The 25,040-nt window shown below is 47.4% G+C and overlaps 4 protein-coding genes across 4 annotated transcripts in view; 3 read left to right on the top strand and 1 right to left on the bottom strand.

Moving 5' to 3' along the window:
* SSRP1 (structure specific recognition protein 1) overlaps positions 1–25,040 on the top strand; it is a 1,220,984-nt gene that overhangs the window by 942,502 nt on the left and 253,442 nt on the right. The window lies entirely within an intron of this gene.
* Positions 1–25,040, top strand: part of TIMM10 (translocase of inner mitochondrial membrane 10) — a 322,347-nt gene that overhangs the window by 268,278 nt on the left and 29,029 nt on the right. The gene's annotated exons all lie outside the window — the stretch shown is intronic.
* Positions 4,495–6,590, bottom strand: LOC126018711 (proteoglycan 3-like). The gene is made up of 3 exons (XM_049780808.1): positions 6,530–6,590; positions 5,616–5,914; positions 4,495–4,719 (listed from the first exon to the last, which is right to left on the bottom strand). Exons 1-3 carry the CDS (start codon positions 6,588–6,590, stop codon positions 4,495–4,497), a joined length of 585 nt encoding a protein of 194 aa, XP_049636765.1.
* Positions 15,974–24,059, top strand: UBE2L6 (ubiquitin conjugating enzyme E2 L6). The gene is made up of 4 exons (XM_049780807.1): positions 15,974–16,000; positions 17,773–17,868; positions 20,344–20,530; positions 23,123–24,059. The coding sequence occupies exons 1-4, from the start codon at positions 15,974–15,976 to the stop codon at positions 23,272–23,274; spliced, it is 462 nt and encodes a 153-aa protein (XP_049636764.1). The 3' UTR covers positions 23,275–24,059.

The raw sequence follows: 25,040 nt of genomic DNA, 5'->3' as shown, positions 1-25,040 counted from the left end.
TACATGCAGCCCAAACCCTTCTTGGAGTGCAGAGATCTTCACAGGTTCTCTCTATGTCTGTCACTACCTGGCCAAGGGGAACAGGGGAAATTAGAACCTAGTGCTGTAGAAGGATGAAGCCACTGCAGGGAAACACCTTCCTCCTGAAAGTATTAGGGTGCAGAGTCAAGGGATGAGACCACACAATTGAAATAAGCAAGGCAAAGCTTTATTCCATCAACTATAAGCTGGCTAGCCAGGGCCACCTCCTGCAGGAAGTAACCCTGCCCAGGGTCACAAGTCAGGTTATATAGGGCTAGAAGCAGGATGTCTCGATCTCTAAGTTGATTGGGTGTTTCTAGGGTGTTTCATCGTGTCCAGTATTAATTTTTTTTTTAATTTTTGTTTTTTGATTTTGGGTCACACCCAGCAGCACTCAGGGTTTACTCTTGGCTCTACACTCAAAAATTACTCCTGGCAGGTTCAGGGTACCATATGGGATGCCGGGATTCGAACAAATGACCTTCTGCATGAAAGGCAAATGCCTTACCTCCATGCTATCTCTCCGGCCCCTCATCATGTCCTTTTATGGTTAGATGTCTAGGGTAGTATATTGTGGTTTTTAGCAGCGTTGGGTCTGCTTTATTATTGTTGGGATAAAAACTTAGCCCTTAAATGGAAACTTAGGGGCCCGGAGAGATAGCACAGCGGCATTTGCCTTGCAAGCAGCCGATCCAGGACCAAAGGTGGTTGGTTCGAATCCCGGTGTCCCATATGGTCCCCCGTGCCTGCCAGGAGCTATTTCTGAGTGGATAGCCAGGAGTAACCCCTGAGCACTGCCGGGTGTGGCCCAAAAACAAACAAACAAAAAAAAACAACAACAACAAAAGGAAACTTAGCCTTGTTAGCCTTAAATGGAAACATAACATTGGGTTAATAATATGGAGTCCCTTCTGCTCTAGACTTCACAAGAGAGGATGTAGATGGGTAGAGGGAATAAAAGTGGGGAGAGCAGTCATTCCCCAAGGAATAATTTGGGGAACACATCTTAGCAGTGAGGGCCATTGAACGCACCCACTGGATACCTTCCTTCCTCCACATGGCTGTCTACTTAGACTCTCATGGTCCCCTCTACAATTCTTTTTATTACTTGTGATGTCGGTGGGGGGCCTGGGGAGTTAGGCCACATCCAACAGTGCTTAGCTTTACTGTACTTAGAAGTTATTGCTGGCAATACTGGGGGACCTTGTGTGGTGCTGGGGTTTGAACCAGGTAGGCAGCCCTACCCAGACCCTCCAACAGAAGTCCTTTTTCTTGGGGAATCGGGCATACTTGGTAGTACTCAAAGTTTATTTCTGGCTTTACACTCAGAAATCATTCCTGGTGGGTTTCAGGGGACCATTATGAGGTGCTGGGAATTGAACTTGGGTTCGCTATATGCAAGGTGAGAGCCCTACCTGTAATATCTCTCTGGCCTCTTCAAACCAATTCTTATTTTTTCCAGGGAAAAATTTTAAAATTAAATCACTGTGAGAGAGTTTAAGTGTTGATAGCTGAGTTCTGATCAGACAATGTCCCAACACCTTTCACCAGTGCTCATTTCCTGTCACCAATTTTCCCAGTAACTTTCCCATCATCCCAAATCCACACCCCAACCCTAGCCCACCACTATGGAAGACATCTTCTCTGTTTGTCTGTCTGTCTGCCTGTCTGTCTCTCTCTCATACTCATTTACTTATTCACTCTCTCTCACACTTTTCTTTTCCCCTTTTTCCTGTTAGGCATCATAATCAACGTCATTACTGAAGGGAACCGTCATATCACTTTTTCTCCTTTCGATTCCCAAGTTCTTGCCCTGAAGATGAATGATATTTTCTACCATTATTGTCATAGTGTCTCCTTTTCTCTCTTTACTGTACCTCCCACCCAACATTTCCTTTGTTTTTGTGTATTATTCTTCTACCGTGATTGGTTTTTTTTTGTTTTACCATGAATGTTTTTAATATTCTGCAGATGAGTGTAATAATTTTATATCTTCCAACAGAATTCTTTTTATTTTGGTTTTGGTTTTTGGGTCACACCCAGTGGCACGCAGGGGTTGCTCTTAGCTCTGCACTCAGAATGGCTCCTGGCAGGCACAGGGGACCATATGGAAAGCTGGGATTCGAACCACCATCCATCCTGGATTGGCTGCATGCAAGACAAACGCCCTACCAATGTGCTATCTCTCCAGCCCCCTACAAAATTCTTGACTCACCATTACCACCCTCAACACATAAACATGAAAAGCCACTCCCTCACCATGCATGTAACACTGAATATGAACCAAGCAGATGGGCCAGTACCCTCTTCCTAGGGGAGGGGGCGTGCAATCCTCAAAGCTCCTTTTGAAGAGTGTAAAATGGTCTCTGTCCAAGCTCTCCTGCTGATGGTGCTACAGCTCAAAGTCAAGGCAATCTCCCCAGCCCAGCCCACCCAAGGGGTCATCCTTTTCCTCCATCATGTGATGGGAGCAAGTGCATCTAGAATTTTTCAGCCGTGAGCAACTTTTCAAAGTGAGCAATGAAGAAATAAGAGTCAGGAACTGCTGAGAATTAAGAGCATCTTTATGGATGTATGGATAGGAAGGGCTGAGGGATAGAGGCAAGTGCCCCAGGACAGTGAAAGAGAGAATCTAGGGCAGGGAACTGGAACTGGGATCCCAACTGCTAGCACTGGAACTGGAAAGGCTGGCTTAGGCAGAGCAGATGGAGGGCAGATGTCTATGGCAATGAGCTAGGCTCCAACGGCCTCCTAGAACAGAGCACACAGAGGTATCAGTCGGATCACAGCCTCCCCCCGCAGCCACCTTTATGACCTCAACCCCAAGCAACCCCAAGCAAACCCAAGCAACTGCTAGGCGCGCTTGCTGGGAGGAGGTACCATCTTCAGACTGTGCACTTTTATCTCCAGTGATGATCCCAATGCTATCGTCCCATTGCACTGATAAGGATACTGAGGCAGGGTGGGGGGGGGATTAGTCCGTATCCCAGCTGGTAAGAGCTTGGATATGAAAACCTGACTTCAGACAGATGGTCTCAGCCTCTGCTCCAAGCCCTTCATATCTGGCCTCCACGCTACTCCACACTGACCCCGCCCAGCCAAAATCCCACCTCTCCCCTTCAACCCTGACCCACACCTGTGTTCCCACCCACTACACTGCCTGTCATACCGTTTCGTCATTCCTGTCCCCTGAAACTACCTGTACCCAGGTCCTAGAATCGGCTCTGCTGGGACAAGGGAGAACCCCCTCGGCCCTCCACTGGCTGCCTATCACATTGCTTGGCCAGCTGCCTCATCAAGCCCACACCTCTGCCCTGTCACAGCCATTTGCTGGTTCTCCAATGGAGGAGGGTCTTGTTAGGGAATGTAGTGAAGCAGCTCAAAGGGGCAATCTGTCAGCATCAACTCCACACCCTCTCCTTCCCCCTAGCAACCAGCCCTCTCACCTCGGGTGCACAAAGTCACACAGGAGCCTGACAGCCTGTTGGGCTGTCCTACCGCCCAGTTTACATAATTCCAAGAGCTCCTATCTGTCCACGTAAATTTTTTGCACAGCAGCTAGGAAAGAAATAGCCTGGATCAGAGGACAAATTGAGCAAAAAAAAAAAACAAAAAAAAACAAAACAAAAAAAAAACCCCAGGAAGAATTAGGGGGCTGCCGAGGATGCCTGCCCAGAACATAGAATCTCCTTCATGGACATTTAGTCTTTGAATAAGCTCATTGGAGGGTTTACTAGTTTAGGAGCCAGATGCCTTGGAGACCCAACATTTTAGGATGTGCAGCAATGATACTAGCCTTTGAAGGCACTGCTCTGCATACAAATCTCCTGGGGATCTTGTTAAATGAATACATTCTGGTTCAGGAGCTTTGGGTGTAGGACCCAACCAGGATTATGCATTTTGGTTTTTTGGGTTTGGGGGAAGAGGGAGCATACCTGGTAGTGGTCAAGGTTTACTGCTGGCTTCACACTCAGTGATCACTCCTGATAGGCTCAGAGGGACATATAGGACACTGGGGAGTGAACCCAGATTGGTTACAGGGAAGGCAAGTGCCTTACCCACTGTACTATGTACTCTGGCCTTAGAATTGTACATTTCTAGCCAGCCACCAGGGCCTGCTGGTACTGCTGGCCCATGACAACATCTGAGCAAGCATTTTGGCTCTTCTTCCTCTGTGATAGCAAACTCAGAGTGGAGAAACTTCTGAAGGAAACAAAATCTGAGGAAGCCATTCCAGACCATGGTGCATACAGAATGTTTAACTAGCAGCTCTTAGGGGGAAGTGAGGCAGCAGAGGGAGTTGGAAAGAAATTAGTTCTGGCATCATCACCCTCTTCTTGGTACCAGTCCATGGCAGATTTCAAATGACAAGCAGGAAATAGCTCTATATGGAGTTGGGAAAAGAGGCATCCAGAGTAGGGTTCTCCTGAGCCAGAACACCCCTGTCTGTTGCTATAATCATCTCAGATGATTTTAGGTTATGACCAGCTTGGTGCTGGCCATGATGCTCTGGAGACTGTCAAAGAGAATGTCCTGTTGTTGGGATATAATGTGGTGCCCATTTACCTTTCTCTTGTAGATGCCACCTATCCAGACTTGGCCTTGGTTAACCCCACGGACTAAACTTTGGAGAAGAGAGTTGAATGCATTGCTGTGGATGGAAACGAGGTTGCCTCTGTAGCACTGCCGGCATATATTCTGCAGAGAGAAGAGATAGGGCAGGGAGTTCACTGGATTTTGTCCAAGCTTGTCTCCAGGAAAGTGACCCATCATACTATAGCCTAGCAGAAGCCAGAGAACAACTTGTTTGTCTTCAATCCCACTTCTTGCACCTTTATCTGTCTTCAGGAACATCTTTTTTTGGTTTTGTTTTGGGGCCACACCCAGCTATGCTCAGAGCATACTCCTGGTTCTACATACCAGGCTCACTCCTAGTGGGTTCTGGGTGCCAGATCAAACCCATGTCAGCCAAGTACAAGGCAATCACCCTACTTTATGTAGTTGCTTTCTGTCCCCTGTGTTCAGGGGACATATATAGAATAATATTAATGCCTAGAATAATTGCAGTGACTGTTTATGGAGAGTTGAACAATGACCCATGGGTTCTCCCTGACACTTTTTAGGTCTCATGTAAAATCCTCATCACAACTCTAAGAGCTTGCTGTGACATTTCTTCATCCTAAAGTTAGCACTATCTCACTTCACTTTCCAAATGGGCACAAGAGGTGAAGTTTTCTACTAGGGGAACACTGCTAGAGAAAGGTCACAGCAGTACTGTGCAAAGGTATTTCTGCTACCAAGGTCTTTGTCTGACTCTGGTTCTCCAAATGCCTTTTATACACCCCAATATTACCATCAGAGAGCATGTATTATTGGTGCAAACTTGGGATTGCACTGCTGGACTGAGAAAGCCAGAAATCTGTGTCTTATTAAGACCTCATGGAGACAGAGATTTGCTTACACTAGACTTGAAGGACTTCTGGTTTGGAAGAATAGGAAAGACAAGATTGACTTCACTTTCTTATCCAAGTCCCTCTTCCCCCCACTCCTCCATCCCTCCCATGGTACTTCCCAATAGCTTCCCTGCTGCTTACATTCGCACGGTGAAATGTGTTGAGTGTCTTCACCACCACATAGTGGCAGGTCTTGCACTCAGGAGTCCCCGAAATTTGAACTGTATCATCTTCCTTTGGGCACTGAAAATCTTCAGGGTCAGCTAGGTCTGAATCCACATCATCACCAAGATACTCATCCTCAAAAGAATCCTGATCTCCAGAACCTTTGAGCTCCTCTTCCTCTGATGGAATTGCCTCCTCAGGCAGGACCAATTCTCCCTTCTTCTCCCCTGAGAACTTTAGATCCTGGCTCAGGTCTGTCTGGGCCTCATTGTTTTCTGAGAAGAGGTGACTTGTTATTAAGTGGGTTCCTCCTTTCAGCACCATGGACAGGATTACCCCTCCTATATACCCTACACTTTCTAGGGCCTCTCTCTCTCTCTCTCTCTCTCTCTCTCTCTCTCTCTCTCTCTCTCTCTCTCTCTCTCTCTCTCTCTCTCTCTCTCTCTCTCTCTCTCTGTCTCTCTCTCTCGTCTTCCTCAGGCCTCCATCTGAAGCCAATACTAGAAGGATCTCTCTCTCTCTCTCTCTCTCTCTCTCTCTCTCTCTCTTTCTCCCTCTAGTCTTCCTCAGGCCTCCATCTGAAGCCAATACTAGAAGGATCTGCTCGGTTTGGACCAAACAAGAACTTTTGCACCATGTGTACAAGTGGGTAAGAACCTGCATGTTAGCTGACACCCCAGGGATGTGTTTCAGGGGTGAGAACAGCATCTGTAAGAAGCCCTCTGTCTCTACCGGTGGAGTGTCTTGCCCTCTGAAGGCTTCTGGACAGTTCTAAGTCTTGCTGAAATCTAACCCGAGATATGCTAGAGAGGAGGAGACTGCAGCCCCAGCCCCAGCACAACAGGAAAGGGTGCAGAGAGAAATGGATGTGCTGGGTGGGCAGGACTTACTCAGATGAAGCGCCGAGGCAATTCCCAACAGTAACAGGGGCAGAAGCAGAGACAGTTTCATTTCTGCTTAGTTCTGTCCTTGGCAGTGTCGTGTCTCTGCACAGTCCCTGGCATGGAGAGAGAGGAGATTCAGTGTCTGAGTTAGTTCAGGGCAAAGCTAGATAGTGTCCTTGTCCTCCCACAGACATATGCAGGAGAGGACACAGGATTGCAGCACCTGGAATGCCCTCAGTGCTCCTGGAACTACAATTACTCCCCCCACCTCCAACATCACCACCAGCAGTGACTGGGGCCCTCAGAGTCAGCCTGATCCTGTTTAGCCAAGGAAGAAGAGGAGAGGGCAGTAGTGCTAAGAATAAGTTTGAGGTGTTGGCCAGAGGGGTCCTGCTGTGCCCCAACCCCTGTACTCTCCGCCCACCTATGGTTTCCAGAAGTGCAGGGAGACTCACCCAAGAGACTGAAGCCTCCACTGTCAGCACTGCTGACTGCTGAGCCCCCAGAGGGGACCCTTATAGTGAGCTTTTGGGGAAGTGGGAAGAGGCTGGGATGATTGCTCCAGGCAAGACATGGGGTTCAGTTGCAGATAAAAAGTTTGCTCAATGCACATGTGTGTCGCCAGCCCGGGGACATGGAGTCCACTTGCACATGTCACCCTCTTCTCCCTTTCAATATGTGCACTTTCATCCTTTCATGCTTTACACTGGAATTGGATTGTACACTAGGGCTCTATCTTTGGGAAAGACCATACTGTCTCTTGAGCATGCTATTCTCTTTCCCTCCCTCTTCCTCTACTTCTTCAGAATTTCTAAATAGCCCTGGTTTTACTATCCAAACAAAAAGTTTGCTCAGTTATCTCACCCAGAGCTTGGAGATCAACCTGCACATCTAGGACCCTGCTTCTTGGGACCTATTGCCATTGGTGGGTGTCTTGCACTGGGAATGTCTGATGCTGAACAGTTTTCCTTCACCCGAAGAGCAACTATCCTGTGGCTAATGTCCTAGCAGAGGAGCTGGAAAATGGAGGTGATAGGGGAGAGAGGAGACAAATGAACCCAAGGCCTCCTAAACTCTTACACAGACCTGCTGCTTGCTATGCATCCTACCCCTGAATCGTCACCTTTGTTGAGTTACTGTTCTACCCTAATCAATATTTGTACTTCATCCTAGGCCTTGATCTGGTTGGTATATTGGATTATTCCCTACTTGTTATTCTTCTCCCACCCTAGGATGGGACCTGATTCTTGTTAATAAAAGCAGGGGTCTAAGGAAAGCTGGGGCTCATTCTTTGGTCTTGTTCCACTAAGCTGCGTTCCTTCTTAGGAGCAGAAAGCTTGGGTGGTTTGAATTTCTTGCTCAAGCACTGGATTTCCTGAACCCATTCTTGTACCTTTTCACTGTGTGAATTATTTCCTGTGGATCTTTACAACTGGAAGTGTTCCCCTGTCCTACTCGTACAGGGGAATGGGAACTGCCTTTCCTGTCTGGGAGCTTGGTGGGAATCACACTTCAACCAATCTCCTAGAGAATGTGACCCTTGACACTTGCATTCTTTTTTTTTTTTTTTTTGTGGTTTTTGGGTCACACCCGGCAGTGCTCAGGGGTTACTCCTGGCTCCATGCTCAGAAATTGCTCCTGGCAGGCACGGGGGACCATATGGGACACCGGGATTTGAACCGATGACCTTCTGCATGAAAGGCAAATGCCTTACCTCCATGCTATCTCTCCGGCCCCGACACTTGCATTTTATTCCCAAAAGATTGCACCCCTACTTCTCCCTCACAGGTGGGACAGAGAGAATAAGATGGAGATAGTGACAGTCAAGATTGCACTGGAAGCAGGGAATGAAATTCCCAAGGCTTCACAACTACCAACAGTTTTTTTTTTCTTCTGTTTTTCCTCACCCTTCTCTCTCCCACTGTGTTTCCCCCTTTTTCTCCCTCCCTCTCCCTCTATTAGTCTCATCTTTATGTGTACAAACCTTTGTTCTTTCTTCTAAATTTAGGTTTTTAACCTTTCATTATTATGTCAAGGTAAGTCATCTTTGGCTCTAAGAACCATTGAGCAGTGTTCAGTAGCATCCTTGGCCTCTCCTGTCTTAGCCGCCAACAGCACCTCCCAGTCAGGATGATCAAAAATGTCTCTACGTGTTTCACAAAATCTCAGGAACAAAACTGACCCAGTTGTCAATTACTGATATAGAATATGTACAACCCACAGGTGTCTCTTCTGGTGATGTAGCAGTAGGTGGAATGGACAGTTTCAGGGAGAAGCATTCACTTTGGGGATGCCCTCCCCACCCCACACCTGTACCATCTCCCACCAGAACCAGGGCTAATGGAAGCATGAGTGAGTCACTCATTTCATCCTCAAGAGGAGGGGAGCAAAGTTAAAACTCTGAGGTAGATATTTTTTTGCATATCTGAGGTTCAGTTTCCAGCACCACAAAAACTAGTAACAAAGGAATTTATTGGTACAGATAAACCATATTTTCACACAATATTTGGAATGGAGAGACCACACCTGGTGGTGTTTAGGAGTAACTCCTGGCTCTGCACTCAAGAATTTCTACTGGTAGGCTCAGGGAACCACTTGAGATGCTGGGGATCAAACCCAGATCAGTCACAAGCAAGGCATGTACCCAACCCACTGTATGATTTCTCTAGCCCCAATAAAATTTTCTAAAAAAATAAAAATGGGGGCCGGAGCTATAGCACAGCAGTAGGGTATTTGTCTTGCACTCAGCTGACCCAGGACAGATCTGGGTTTGATCCCCAGATCCCATATTGTCCCCCAAGCCTGCCAGGAGCAAATTCTGAGCACAGAGCCAGGAGTAAACCTTGAGTGCAGGGTTTGGGAAGATAGTAGGGTCTTAAGTTGTCTGGGTGTCTTAGGATGCCCCCAATAAAACTAAATAAATAAAAAATAAAGAGCCTAAATCTTTGGTGAGCAAAATACCAAAACTTGATTCCACCTAGTAGTAGCTTTGGTCACTGAACTTCAAGGAGAGGCTAGCAGGGCTGAGCACTGACTTAGCCACCATTTTCCTGAGCCAGTGGGTTTGTCCCAGAGAGAAGCTCTGAAGTTTCTCCATAATATGTGCTGGTTCCTAGATTCCAGTTCTAGGGCCCTGGGACAAGTAGAGAAGAGTGTGAGAACCTGGGCTTCTTCCCTGCCCCTGCTCTCCTAGGATACCCCCAAAATGAAGAAGTGTCTAATCAGTTACAGGTCTGATAACATAGCAACAGACTTTTGTGTTATCTACTTCCAGCCCAACTGACAATCTACTTATCTACCTGACCGACGTTTGTGGCAATGACCCCAAAGCCTGAACTCCTCACTTCAAGATTGACTCCTGCAGACTAGAGGAAGGGGTAAAGAACTAGACCCCCCCCCATTATTGCCAACATCCTGAGGACTAGATCAAGGGCATCATTCACACTCCAGTGAATGGGTTAACTAACCCATCAGACAGACCCTCAGGAGCCACCCCAAGATAAGTGAGCCCTTTAGAAGCCTATTTCACTGGAGCATCCCCATTTGGAAGATGATGAAACAGCACCTCAGGACTTTAACCAGTGAGCCTGAGTCTGGAGAGGATACCCCAAGTCTTTCCTCCTCTCTTTTCCCTGCCTTCCTTTTTTAAAGCCCAGTTCCTTCCCACAGCAGGGGCCCTGGCCTCTTTGCATTCAAACCCTGGCCCAACATATTTCTAGAACTTCAAAGAATTCCTCTACGCCCATAGGGAGGCTTGTTTAATTGAAAAATGCAAATCACATTTTTGAAGATCCACTAGGGATCAAACCCGATGCTTGATTAGGCTTTTACATCTACATCCTACTTACCAGATCTTTGGAATCTTTCTGCAAATTACACGTTTCTGTCTCTATCCTGTTTATCTAGCCCAAAACCTACTGAAATTAAAAATAATAGACCTGAGTTCCAACAACCCACAGAAAGTAGCTGAATCTCTCTGAATCCCCCTTCCTTTTATATATTTTAATTAAAAATAAATTTACTTAATGAATTATTATGAGATACACAACTGCATATTTGTTCATCATTGAGTTCTGATCTACAATATACAAGCACCTATCCCTTCACCAGTGTCTCCATTAATGTTCTCAGTTTCCCTGTCACTCCCAGCCTCTATGACAAACCCTTTTTTTTGTTGTTGTTGTTTTTTTGGTCACACCTTCAATACTCAGTGGTTATTCCTAGCTCTTCACTCAGGAATTGCTGCTGGAGGATTTGGGAGACCATAGGGGATGCTGAGTATCCAACCCGTGTTGATCATGTGGAAGGTAAGTACCCTACCTGCTGTACTATCACTGGACCAGGCAGACACTTTTATTCATTATTATTGCTGAAAGGATATCATGCATATCTCTTTACCTCCTTTCAGCACCCAGTTCACTTCCCACTATCTTTGTCATAGTGGTCTCTTCTTTAACCTAACTGTCCTCCCCCTGTTTGTGGCAAGCTTTCTACTAAGAATCAGTTCTCCCTATCCTCATTTCCATTAGCTTTGGTTATTATTTTCCCACTATTTTTCTATATTCCTCAAATGAATGTGATCATTCTATCTCTTGTCCTTCTCTCTCTGACTCATTTCACTCAGCAGAACACTCTCCATGTTCATTCACGTATCAGAAAATTTCATGACTGATTTTTTTCTAATGGTGGCATAGCATTTTACTGGGTGGAAGTCCCATAGCTTCTTTTTTGTTTGTTTGTGTATTGTTGTTTTGGGGTTCACACCCAGTGATGCTCAGGGGTTACGCCTGACTCTGCATTCAAGAATTACTCCTGTGCTCAGGGGATTATATGGAATATATTTTTGTTTTGGGGCCACACCCAGCAGTGCTCGGGGGTTGTTCCTGGCTCTGCACTCAGAAATCTCTCCTGACAAGCTCAGGGGACCATATAGGATGCCGGGAATTAAACCCAGGTCCGCTTGGGTCGGCCGAGTGCAAGGCAAATGCCCTATTGCTGTGCCATCACCCTGGCCCCAACTACTTGGAATGTTGGAGATCAAACTCAGGTCAGCCATGTGCATGGAAAATGCCCTACTCACTGTACTATCTCTCCAGTCCTATCCCATAGCTTATTTGTTCACTCATCTCTTCTTGAGCACTTAGGTTATTTCTAGATTTTGACAATTGTGACCATAAATGCTACCATGATCTTAGAAGTGCAATGTCTTTTCTGCATTGTGTTTTGGGATAGTTAAGATATATCCTCTTGGGCTGGAGAGATAGCATGGAGGTAAGTCATTTGCCTTGCATGCAGAAGGACGGTGGTTTGAATTCCAGCATCTCATATGGTCCCCGCCCCCCGCCTGCCAACCTACTTGTAATCCCTGACATCCCATATGGTTTCCTAAGCCCCACCATGATAGTGATCCCTGAGCACAGAGTAAGAAGTAAGCCCTGAGCACCACCAGGTGTTACCTTCAAAAACAAATACAAGGGGCTGGAGAGATAGCATAGAGGTAGGGAGTTTGCCTCTCATTCAAAAGGATGGTAGTTCCAAGTCTGGCATCTCATATGGTCTCCTGAGCCTGCCAGGAGTGATTTCTGAGTGTAGAGTCAGGAGTAAATCCTGAGCACTGCTGGGTGTGACCCAAAAAAAACAAAACAAAACAAAACCCCCAAAACCCAAATACAAATAAAGCAATAAAATTTGGGGCTGACATACTTGGCGGCTACTCAAGGAGTTGCTTCTCTGGTGGTTTCTAGGGTACTATATGGTTCTAGGGCTTGAATCTAAGACCCCTTTATGCAGAGCATGTATTCCAGGACTTTTTTTTTTTTTGGCGGGGTCACACCCGATGGCTCTCAGAAGTTACTCCTGGCTCTGTACTCAGAAGTCGCTCCAGGCAGGTTTGGGGGGCCATACGGGATGCTGGGATTAGAACCGGGGGTCCATCCTGTGTTGGCCACGTGCAAGGCAAATACCTTACTGCTGTGCTATCACTCCGGTCCTGTATTCCAGGTCTTGGCGCCAGCTCCTTGGTCCTCGTGGTCAAGTTTATTTGCCCCATTTTACAAATAACATGGAGACAGGTGATTTGCCCAAGGTTGCTTAAGCATTAACAGTAGAATTGGGATTCAAATATGCTTTTTTCTTTTTTGTTTTGCTTTGGTTTTGGACTACATCTGGCAATGCTCAGGGGTTACTCTTAGCTCTGCACTCAGAAATTACTTGTGAAGGTGCTCAAGGGACCATATTGGCCAAGGATTGAACCTGGGCCAGTCATGTGCAAGACATGACTACCAGCTGTTCTGTTGCTGTAGCCCAAGTGTGCTTAGCTCTATGTTGGACTCCGAGTTTTGCAAGTTCCTTCACTTTAGAGACCACTAGCTTAGTAGTAGTCCTGGGAAGTAGGTAGAAAGTTCTCTAAGATTGGGCCAGAGGGATAGCACAGCGGTAGGGCATTTGCCTGGCAAGCAGTTGATCCAGGACAGATGGTGGTTTAAATCCTGGCATTCATTATGGTCCCCTGTGTTTGCCAGGAGCTATTTCTGAGCACCACTGAGTGTGACCTTAAAACAAAAACAAAACAAAACAAAACAAAAAAACAAAACAAAAAACCCAAAAAACACACACACAATAAAATAAAATAAAAAAGAAACTTCTCAGGGCCGGAGAGATAGCATGGAGGTAAGGCATTTGCCTTTCATGCAGAAGGTCATCGGTTCAAATCCCAGCGTCCCATATGGTCCCCTGTGCCTGCCAGGAGCAATTTCTGAGCATGGAGCCAGGAGTAACCCCTGAGCACTGCTGGGTGTGACCCAACAAAAACCACACACACACACACACACACAAAGGAACTTCTCTAAGATAATGCAGGCAATGCTGTCCTTGGAACAGATGTGACACTATATATTCCAGGTCATTTTGTTCTCATCTGAATTCTTTTGGAGGCAGGAGAACCACAGAACAGTGGGCAGAGAACTGGGCCTAACATGATGCAACTATGTTTTCTGCTTCTATGAATAGTTGGTCAACACACACTTTGCACTGCTTGTGTCTGAAAGATGCAAACTTGTATTTATCAAAACTGTCATGTAATGCATTTTATTTTAATTTTCTTTCTTTTTTATTTTTTGCTTTTGGACCACACTGGGCAGTACTCAGGTCTTTCTCTTGGCTCTTGTTGTATTAAATAATTCACGATGGGGCTGGATGGCGATGGATGGAGGCCTTTGTGCTTAGGCCCCAGCCACGTGGCTTCATCCCCCATCCAGCCGGCGAGTTCCAGGCCCAGGTAATCGGCGTAATCAAAACTCACTTACAGGCAGGCCTCAGAAAGCATTAACTTTATTCATGCCCTAGCCACCACGTGTGTGTGGCTTATCTCATAACCTTTTAAGCATTCAGCCATTCCAGGCTACCCTGCGTCTAAACTCTTTCAGCCATCTTCCTCAGAGCGTGCAGCAGGGCCAAAAGGCAAAGATCCCCTGGCTTCCGGGTTTATCTACCTATTCCAAGACCCCTTCCAGGAATGGGCCGGGTCTTGCAGGTAAGGTCACACCTAGTATCCGGTTCCCAAGACCCCTCCCAGAAATGGGTGGGTCTTAGCTATCTACACCAAATCCAGGGTCTCACACCAACAGCTCTGTGTCAGGATTCACTCCTGGAGGAGCTCTGGGGATTAGATAGGATACTGGAGATCAAACTAACGTCAGCCACATTGCAAAGCAATTGCCTTAAGTGTACTATCTCTCCAGCCCTGAAATGCATTTTTTTTTGTTTCTTGTGCTTTCCTTGCCTCTAGTTTACTTTATTGTAAGAAGGCATCACAGATTACATATAATTTACAAAATATTTTTATCACCCAATGAGAGTACATCATGTAAGGTGTTTGCCTTTTGTATGGCTGACCTGCTTTCAATCCCTGGCAGTGCCTATGATTCCCCAAATCTGCTAGGAGTAATCCCTGAATCAGAGCCAGGAGTAAGTCCTGGCATCACCTGATGTGCCCCCGAAACAAACCAAACAAAAATTAAAGCAATTGTTCTTGTTAGGGACCAGAGAGCTAGCTCAGCGAGGAGGGCATTTGCCTTGTGCGTGACCCATCTGGGTCTGATCCCCAGCATCTTTTATGGTTCCCCGTGCCTGCCAGGAGTGATTTCTGAGCACTGAGCCAGGAGTGACCCCTGAGCACCACCAGATGTAATCTCCCCCCCCCCCCAATTGTTCTTGTTAAAAGGAAGCTTCTGGGCAACAGCTATTAGTAGTTATGTTTGGGAAGTACAAAGTTACATATGGATTTGTTCATTTGTTTGGAAATCAAATCCAGCTGTGTTCTGTGCATATTTCTGGTTCTGTGCTCAAGGATCACTCTGGCAGTGTTTGGGGGAACCTTATGTAGTGCTAAGGATGGAATTAGGGTTAGCAAAGAACTAGGCAGGAGCCTGATCCTATACTATCTCTCTGGGCCAATGTGTGCATTTTTAATTTTTGGGGGGTCACAACCATTTGTGCTCAGGGCTTACTCCTGCATATGGACTCAGGGATCAATCCTGGCAATGCTCAGGGGACCATGTAGGGTTCTGGGGATCAAACGTAAACTGTCCGCATGCAAGGATGGACTATCACTCTGGTCCTGGTATGTATGGATTTTTGACTGCATGGGAATAGGAATAGTCACCTCTGACCCCCGCATAGGTTAAGAGTCATTTATACATTGCCACCATTATACACCAACTGCACGTTGTTAATGCAGTTTTCTTTCCTTGGAGCACCCACATCCCAATTCTCCAGCGTTACTGTCACGTCTCACAATTCACTGGAGCTGTTATTTCTTGCAGGAAACCTTAGCCTTCTCTGATTTTAGATCAAGTAACCTCCTGTGTTTGTGCTGACTTTGTGGCTCCGGATCTCGCAGCGAAGAGCTAATTCCTGGAGAGCCCACCGCGAGAGATCGAGCAGCTTCTCCCTTCACAACCCCCAGACTCAGCCAGCCCTGCAGAAGGAAACCTGGCCGGCCGGCTGGCTCGAATCCATGCAGGGTTTGGCGGGAATCTAGGGGGTGTGGCTAGGCGGTCAGGGGCGTGGTCATGCGTCGAGAGGGCGTGGCGTCGAGAGGCAGTGAATGGATCAGCAGCGAGAGCGAAAAGGCGAGGGGCATGGTTCAGCGACCAGGGGGCGTGGTTAGACATATAGAGGGCGTGGCGTCGAGAAGCAGTGGATCAGCAGAGGCGAAAAGGCGATGGGCGTGGCTAAGCATCTAGGGGCGGAGCCGAGGGGGACCGTGGCTCGGCAGCGAGGGGCGGGGCGTCGCGCCGAATGGGAGGAGTCATACGCGTGACGTAATGACAGAAGGCACGGCTATCTTAGGGGCGGGGCCAGACCCGGAGTCCAGCATTCTGGTCCCGCTGCAGGTGAATTTCGCGCTCTCTTGGGGGACACGGCTGAGACCCTACAATCTGTCCCAAGATGTCGGCGGCCAAGCGGGTGGCGAAGGTAACTTCTCCTGGCTCCCTGATCTCCCATCCCCGCCTCTCTCCATCGCTGCCCGGGCTCTCCCGGGTACACATTTGGATGATCAGGTTCTGCCTCTCCCATTCCCTTCGCAGAGATTTGAGAGATCCAACGGGAGTTGGAGTTCGACGGGGTGGTTGGGGCAGGGAGGGAGTCTGTCGGACGGGGACTGGGGGGTCACTGGCTCCCTGAGCTGTGCTGCAGATGGGGATGACCCACACCCTGGTTTCAGTTTTATTTCTGCAAACCTGAAACTTAACTATGACACTAGTCTCCTGGCACAGGAAAGGGTTCGTTCCTTGGAGTCTTGTGGGATGAACTCTGCTCGGGTGGGTTCTGAACCGAAATCAGCAGCACAAAGTCCTTGCCTTGAAAGAGCTCATCGCTCTCCACCCCACCGCTCTTCTAGGTACCTACCTGCACTGCAGTCCCCACCTGTCTGAGCTGTAGTTTTGGAGAAGGAGCTGCCAAGGATGATGGGGCAGTACCCTGGAGTAGGCGGCTGTGTGTCCTTTCTTGACTACCAATAATGCTTATTTTTTGGGGGGGGGTCACACCCGGCGGTACTCAGGAATTACCCCTGGTTCTGTGCTCAGAAATTATTCCTGGTGCGGGCTCAGGGACCTTGTGTTGTACTAGGGAGCAAACATGTGCAAGGCAAGAGCGATTTCTGAGCGCTAACCTCTGTACTATTTTTCTGGCCTCACTACTACCATGAATTGACCTTCTTCTAGGAGGTGAGAAGCTGCAATGAGCAGAAATCCTGTCTCCTTGACCTGTCAGTTCCACCAGGGGCCTATTTATTTATTTATTTTCTTGGGTCACACCCAACAGCGCTCAGGGGTTACTCCTGGATCTGTGTTCAGAAATCGCTCCTGGCAGGCTCAGGGGGACCATATGGGATACCTGGATTGGCTGCATGCAAGGCAAATGCCCTACTGCTGTGCTATCTCTCTGGCCCCTATTTATTTTTATTTGTTTTTGGGGTCATGCCCGGTGGTGGTGCTCAGGGATTATTCCTAACTGGGCTCAGGAAACCATATAGGGTGCAGGGAATTGAGCTGCGGTTGGTTACATGCAAGGCAAGTGCCTCAACCAGCTATAGGTCTATTTCTCTAGCCCCATCCTGATTTAACTTTCAAAAAGCCTCCCAGGATGCTAGGGGAGGAGATTTAGAAAACAGGAGCAGTAGTTCTGTGAGAGGCCCCGTTTCCGTCCCTGGCATCACCTGATCCCCCATAGTGAAGTCAAATTTTTAGTATTGATGTAGTTTAGGGCCTATGATCACTATCGGGGTGTGGAAAATTGCCCTGGGCTGAGGTCTCAGTTTCCTTCTGTCCCCAGCCCTGTTGGGGAGGAGTCTTGGCTGTCACCACCAGGGGCACTGTGAAATTCTCTGGGCAATGATGGAAATGGGAGGGGAGAGGGAATAAGGACTTCAAGATCCCCTGGAGAAGCACTGAGTTAAGCAGCTGCTTGCCTGGTTTGTGACAACCAAACTCAATGTGCCGCCATAGTGGGAGAGTTCACAACTGCACACAGTCACTCACTCAGCATCATGAGTTCCCAGTTGCAAGCACTCAGCACCATGCCTATCCTCACCTAAGTTCTTTGCAGTCAGGAGGCTGGCTTTGCCACTTCTTCCCCCTAAAGGGACCCTGTTGGGGTCCTGGGAGTGCCTATTGCAGGGGCAGGGGGAAGGTGCTGAGGTGGGAGAGATGAGGCTAAAGGCTTTCTCATTGTGTCCCCTCTAGGAGCTGGAGCAACTTCAGGAGAAGCTTCCCCCGTACCTGCGGGACCTGACCTATAGTGCTGCCAATGTCTTGGAATGGCATGTGCTGCTCCTGCCTGTGAGTATCTTTGGGCAGGCAGAGGTGGGGAGGGATGGGCAAGAAGTATCACTGCCTTTGAGTCCTTTTTTATTAGTTTGTTTGGCTTTGTTGTTGTTGTTGTTTTGGTATTTGGATCACACCTGGTGACAATCAGGGGTTACTCCTGGCTATGTGCTCAGAAATCGCTCCTGACTTGGGTGACCATATAGGATGCCAGGGGTTTGAACCACGGTCCATCTTGGGTCAGTTGCGTGCAAGGCAAACACCCTACTTCTGTGCCACAGCTCTGGTCCCTTTTTGGCTGTTTATTTATTTTTTGGTTTGGGGCCACACCAGGCGGTGTTAAGGGAATCTTCCTGGCTCTGCACTCAGGAATCACTTCTGGAGCTGCTCAGGGGCCCATGTAGGATGCCAGGGATAGAACTCAGGTCTGTCTTGAGTCAGCCATGTACAAGGCAAATGCCCTAGTGCTGTGCAATCGCTCTGGCTCTCCAACCCCAAATTTTTATTATTGTTATTTTTTATTTTGGTCCACACTTGGTAGTGGTCAGGACTTACTTCTGGCTCTGTACTCAGATTACTCCTTGCGGTTTCAGGGGACCATGTATAGTACCAGGGGTTAAGTCTGAGTTTGCATATCCTCTCTGCTGTACTATCTGCTGTACTATCACTGTGGTCCTCTCAGAAAAATGTTTAAGCAGAGATAGTATTTTCCAGCTTGTCGGGTGACATGTCACCCATTTTTCTAGGGAAGAAATTGAGTTCCAAAAGAAGGCAGGTCCCTGGGGGTTCTGCAAGACCTGAGGTGTGGTGACTCCCAGGACTGTGCTCCTTGGAGGCTGCCCTCATTCATGAATCATGGCTAAGTGGCCAGGTTCAAGCATTCACTGTTCACGATCCTTCCTGGGAGTGGAACCGAGGATTGCTGTAGGCGTCTTGCGTCTCAGCAATTCTTAGTGGGACAGAGTCCTTCAAGAAGGAAAATGGGTAACTCGAGCAGTCGAATATGAACTATAAAATAATGATACCACACACAGTGTATGTGGGTCAACACACTTCTGGCAGGAGTGAGACAAATTTAATCTTTAGGCAAGGGAGTATATAAAGGGTAAAGAGAGTCATATCATGAAAGGAATGCCCATCTTTGTTTCTTTCAAAGTGCAGGAACTATCAATATACATTGTTTGATTTTAAAACAAATACACATGGCTTTCAGGGGTCCTCAAACTTTTTAAACAGGGGGCCAGTTCACTGTCCCTCAGACCATTGGAGGGTCTGACTATAGTAAAAACAAAACTTATGAACGAATTCTTATGCACACTGCATATATCTTATTTTGAAATGAAGAAACAAAACAGATACAAATACAATATGTGGCCCGCGGGCCATAGTTTGAGGACCACTGCTTTAGGTGGTTTATAATTTTAGAATAGAATAGGTTTCAGTTAGGAGTCAGAGGATAAAAGGAAGGCTAATTTCTTACATATCAAAGTAGTTCCTAACCCTAGGTTTATTACTGATGTAAATTAAGGGATAGCAGGAATCCTGGTTTTCTCCTAATAACAAATATCCTTAACCTGAGGGAAAAGTTTTCTAGCTAGGGGCTAAAACCCACTTCCTATGATATGGTAATAGAAAGAGATAAAACTTATGAAAGGGGTACAGAATTACATTAGTAAAATAGCCTAATTCTACACTGGCTGAACCTGTTTGTTAGCAGGCATTCAAAGTGACAGAGAAAGGGGGCCGGAGAGATAGCATGGAGGTAAGGCGTTTGCCTTTCATGCAGGAGGTCATCGGTTCGAATCCCGGTGCCCCATATGGTCCCCTGTGCCTGCCAGGAGCAATTTCTGAGCCTGGAGCCAGGAATAACCCCTGAGCACTGCCAGGTGTGACCCAAAAAAAAAAGTGACAGAGAAAGTCCCTGAGGCAAAGTCATCCTGCTGTGGTGCTCAAAGACAAGGAGAGAAGACAGTGTCTTGAAGACTGCAATGTTTTGACTTGGCCTTTGGAAGTAAATAGGCTGACAGAAAGAGTGGTAGCTGGCTGGACTTTGAGTTGTGAATATACTTAGCCAGCAGGGAACTTTTAGCAGCTTTCTTTGGTACTGAAATTTCTTTTGTCTGCAGGATAACTGAGGCCAGATTTCTGTAGTTTTGCAAGGAGGCAAAGCCAAATAAATAAAAGGAAAGAGAAATATAATGTCATCACCATGTCATAAATATAACAGAAAGATAGCCAGTAATCCACGCAGGGGTTATGATTGACTTCTCCAACGAGTCTTCTGGCTGAAATATTTCTTGGGGGGAAAATTAGGCACTGCACCAGGAAAGCCAATAGACACACCTGGTGTTGCTTCCCTTAATAATGGAGACATTCATGTTACGTGCAGTGACAGAGGATACCTGGGATGGGGCAGAGAGAGGAGAACTGGGGGAGAATGATCCTTTCAGAGCAGGCAGAGCTCAGAATAATGTGTGATCTCTTTCACAGGAGAGACATCCTTACAACCTCAAGGCCTTCAAGCTCTGCATCAACTTCCCCCGGGAGTATCCATTAATGCCCCCCAAGGTGACCTTCATGACTCCAATCTACCACCCTGATGTGGATGACAATGGACAGATGTGTCTGCCCATCATCAGCAATGAGAACTGGAAGCCATATTTTCATATCGACCGAGGTGGGTTGCGCTTTGTTTCAGGGATAAGGAGAGCCAGGACTGGGGTATAATTCAGTAGGCAAGTTTCTGCTACCCTGACACAAATAAGAAAAGGGACATGATAGGCCGGAGCGATAGCACAGCAGTAGGACGTTTGTCTTGCATGTGGCTGACCCAAGACAGACCTGGGTTCGATCCCTGGTGTCCCATATGGCCCCCTGCCCCCCCCCCAAGCCAGGAGCAATTTCTGAATGCATAGCCAGAAGTAACCCCTGAGTGTTGCTGGGTGTGGCCCAAAAGCCAAAAAAAGAAAAAGAAAGAAAGAAAGAAAAGGAAGGAAGGAACCAACCAACAAAGGAAGAAAGGTAGGAAGGAAGAAAGGAAGGAAGGAAGGAAGGAAGGAAGGAAGGAAGGAAGGAGAAAAGGGACATCAAAATCCAATGAGAGGAGGTGGTTTATAGGACTAATTTGAGGCTTACTAAAACCCCCCAAAAATGGCATGAAAAGTGTGATTTGGGGGACCAGAGTGAGAGTGTGGGTAGGGTGCTTGCCTTACACAAGGCAGACCCAGGTTTGAACCCCTGGCATCCCATCTGGGTACCTGCATCCCTCTAGGAGTAATCCCTGAGTGCTGAGCTAGGAGTAAGCCCTGAGCACTGTTGGATGTGACTCCAGAACAAAAACAAAAGCAAAAGAAATAAAAGAAAAAGATTGATTCTCAGTCTAAGTTTCTGGTCAGATGGATGAGATGTTTCCTGAGGTCCTAGCTAGATCAGACTGCTCCTACCCATGTTCTTCTCTTGTGTGTGTGTGTGTGTGTGTGTGTGTGTGTGTGTGTGTTTTGCCACATCCTCCTGTGCTCAGGGCTTATTCCTGGCTCAGTGCTCAGGCATCACTCCAAAGTGGTGCTCAGGGGACCACATATAATGCCAGGAATCCATCAAAATGGGGTTAACTGCATGCAAGGCAAGCACTTTAATCCCAGCTCTATCACTCAACTCCTCCTATTGTTGATTGATTGTCTTTTGGTTTTTGGGCCACATCCAGCTCAGGGGTCACTTCTGACTGTGTGCTCAGAAATTATACCTAGCAGGCTTGGGGGACCATATGGGATGCTGGGGATCGACCCAGGTCAACCAGGTGCAAGGCAAACAGCCTATCCATTGTGCTATTGTTTGGCCACTGATTGATTACCTTTTGGACCACAATCAGCCATGCCCAGATTACTTTTGGCTCTGTGCTCAGTGATCACTTTTTTGGCAAGGCTTAGGGGACCATCTGGGATGCTGGGATCAAACCTGGGTCCGCCCCAAGCAAAGCAAATGCTCCAGCCCTCAACTGTAGCTATTATAAGTGTATATGTGTAGCTGCCTGGAACTTATTGCTTCACTAAGCTCCCACTGGTCCCTGGGAAAGACTAAGAACTCAATGGAAATCTAAGCTCAGTACCTTCTTCCCCAGATAAAAGTATATTGGGAATAGTTTAATATCAAACAACAAAAACAGTGGTTCTTGTTAGGAAAGAGACTTACAAACCCCAGCCGGAAACTGTAGAAAGTAGTCAGAAAAGCTCTGATGAAAACAGATGGAGCTGGGGCCCGGAGAGATAGCATAGCGGGAGTTTGCCTTGCAAGCAGCCGATCCAGGACCAAGGGTGGTTGGTTCGAATCCTGGTGTCCCATATGGTCCCCCGTGCCTGCCAGGAGCTATTTCTGAGCAGACAGCCAGGAGTAACCCCTGAGCACTGCCAGGTGTGACCCAAAACCCAAAAAAAAAAAAAAAACCCCCCCAAAAAAAAAAAAAAAAAGAAAACAGATGGAGCTATGGGTAGCATCAACCAAAAACCCTGGGAAACCTGTTTGGATTCAGAAATCATCTGAAGAGATGGAACCTTCTAGGGCCGGAGTGATAGCACAGTGGGTAGGACACTTGTCTTGTATGCAGCCAACTCAAGTTCAATTCCTGACATTCCATATAGTCCTGAGCACTGCCAGGAGTGATTCCTGAGTGTAGAACCAGAAGTAAGCCTAGAGCATTGCCAGGTTTGTCCCTCCTCTTACCCTCCCCGCCAAAAAAAAAAAAGATGGAACAACCTGCCACAAGAACACCCTGGCTAGGGAGTGAATGGGGAGTTGAGGTGTGGAGAAGGCAGCCATTAAGCCTTCCTAGAACTTGATCTTTCTTTTTTCAGTGCTGGAGAGATAGTATAACAGTAGGGCACTTACCTTCTACATGTCCAACTTGGATTCAATCCCTGGCATCCCATATAGTCCCCTGAATACTGAATACTACCAGCAGTAATTCTTGGATATCTTTTTTAATTGGGTATTCCTAGCTCTGAGCTCAGAAATTGCCCCTGGCATATTCGGGGAGCTTATGGGATGCCAGGAATTGAACCACTGTCTCCTTGGGTTGGCCATGTGCAAGTCAAACGACCTACTACTATGCTATCTCTCTAGCCCCCCCCCCCCCTGCCAAGAGTAATTCTTGAGAGCAGAGCCAAGTGTAACCCCTGAGCACTGCTGAACGTGGCCCCCAAACAGAACCAATCAAACAGAAAAAGAACTTGAAATCTCCCTTCTCCCTTCCCTGATGTGTGACTTCTCCCTGCAGTCTTGGATGCTCTCAACATGCTGGTGAATAAGCCTGAGTCAGGGCAGTCCCTGCATTTGGCCATGGCTGAAGAACTGGCACAGAAGCCGGAGCTGTTCAACAAGAAAGCAGAGGAGTTCACCCTCAGGTGTGGCTTGGAGCGGCCTCCCTAAATCAGCTTGGGTCCTCCTGGCTCACTGTATACACACTCCCGGGCTGGGTTCCTCAGCCTCTGTGCTCCAGCCCACTTCCTGCTCTTTGGTCTCATCCATCTGTGTGTGTGCTGTGCGGATTCATGTCCAGGATTATCTGATCATAGATGTGCTGCCTTGCCTTCTCCCAGGCTCTGTCCTGAGCTGTGGCAGTGATAGGCTTCCATGATCCTGATTTCACGAGACACTCTGTCTTAGAGACATTGATTCTTTTGGATCAGCTTGCAGGATAATAGCTGACTGGACGGAACCATCTTACCCCCCTCATGCCCAAACACCACATACCAAAGAGCTGGGGGTGGGTGGGTTGGGGGCAACTGGGGTGCATGGAGAGATTGTGTGCATGATGTGAGTGCAGTCAGCCCAAATCCTGTTAGACTTGTATCTATGGTAAACCACTAATCTTTCCTGTAGAATAAACAATATAAAATATAAAGTCCATGTGTTGGATGAGACTGTCCCAGGTACCATGTTTCTAACCCTCAGGTGGAAGGGTCTGATAAAGCAGGAAGCAGCGGAGAAATAATACATCAAGCCAGTGAGTTAAAAGTTTCATTGGAGGGGCCAGAGAGATAGCACAGTGGTGGGGCGTTTGCCTTGCATTCGGCTGACCTGGGAGGGACCTGGTTCAATTCCAGGCATCCCATATGGGCCCCCAGCCTGCCAGGAGCAATTTCTGAGTACAGATCCAGGAGTAACTCCTGAGTGCCATCAGGTGTGGCCCAAAAACCAATCAATCAATCAATCAAGTTTAAAAAATGTTTCATTGGAGTTTGTCTTTTATTTTCTCATGGCCTTTTTTGGCCATGTACAGCCTCCGCCATGAACTGCCTAAATTGTGTCTTTTCCTGCTGAGAGCTCTATCCCTCGCTCCCAAGCTGGCTCCTTTCTTTATTATCCAGAATTCCACCCACACACTTGGGTGGGAGAAGGTCCATGTAATTCAGGTGGGTGTTTACATACCAAAAGAGGTTAGGGGAAAAAAGGAAGTTAGGGGAAAGGGTCCACCTTACACTTTCCCACTGATAAATCCCAAAATGAAGACTAATCTCCATCCAGAAATCAGGACTACGTGTGTCTGCTTATTAGAGATGCCTGCTCCTAAGGACCAGGCAATGGGCTGGGATGGGGGGGGGGTGCCCTCACCAGCTTCCCATCCAAGGGGAAGGCAGCAAAGTAATGCTTGTCTTACCTTTAAATCCAGGTGAATCTGAGAGTCCCCCCTCAGTGTGTCTTCCACGAGTGTTTGTGGAGGACTCAGTGCAAAAGTAAAGCATTTACCTTGCATGCTGCTAACCTGGTTTTGATCCCCAGCATCCTATATGGTCCCCCAAACCCCATCAGGAGTGATCCTGAGCACAAAGCGAGGAATAAGCCCTGAGCACTGCCAAATGTGTCCCCCCTGCAACCTGCAAAAAACCCTGCAACCTGCTTTCTACAAACTGATGACTGTCCCCTCCTCAAGCCCCAAATGTTGTGGAGAAAGTTGACCATATGCCATTAGACCGTTCTCAGACAGAGGGACCTTCAGCACATGGCAAGGGGCACAGGCCCAGCTCACACGTGAGTCCCAAATTCTAGAGAACCATAGCTGTTGTGGGGACCATGTTTTTTTTTTTTTTTTTTTTTTTTTTTTTTTTTTTTTTTTTTTGGTTTTTTGGGCCACACCCGGTAACGCTCAGGGGTTACTCCTGGCTATGTGCTCAGAAGTTGCTCCTGGCTTGGGG

Source organism: Suncus etruscus, chromosome 9, assembly GCF_024139225.1.
Source record: "Suncus etruscus isolate mSunEtr1 chromosome 9, mSunEtr1.pri.cur, whole genome shotgun sequence".
NCBI lineage: Eukaryota > Metazoa > Chordata > Mammalia > Eulipotyphla > Soricidae > Suncus > Suncus etruscus.
Note: the sequence above shows the minus strand (reverse complement) of the source record. Positions and strands in the feature narration are given on the sequence as shown.

Excerpts from the sequence above, each read along its gene's own strand:
- LOC126018711 (XM_049780808.1), bottom strand. The coding sequence starts at position 6,590 with ATGAAACTGTCTCTGCTTCTGCCCCTGTTACTGTTGGGAATTGCCTCG. Across the intron at positions 5,915-6,529 it reads TGCCTCGGCGCTTCATCTGA|AAAACAATGAGGCCCAGACA; the intron begins GTAAGTCCTGCC and ends ACCTCTTCTCAG. Across the intron at positions 4,720-5,615 it reads ACACATTTCACCGTGCGAAT|AATATATGCCGGCAGTGCTA; the intron begins GTAAGCAGCAGG and ends TTCTCTCTGCAG.
- UBE2L6 (XM_049780807.1), top strand. The coding sequence starts at position 15,974 with ATGTCGGCGGCCAAGCGGGTGGCGAAG. Across the intron at positions 16,001-17,772 it reads CGGCCAAGCGGGTGGCGAAG|GAGCTGGAGCAACTTCAGGA; the intron begins GTAACTTCTCCT and ends TGTCCCCTCTAG. Across the intron at positions 20,531-23,122 it reads ATATTTTCATATCGACCGAG|TCTTGGATGCTCTCAACATG; the intron begins GTGGGTTGCGCT and ends TTCTCCCTGCAG.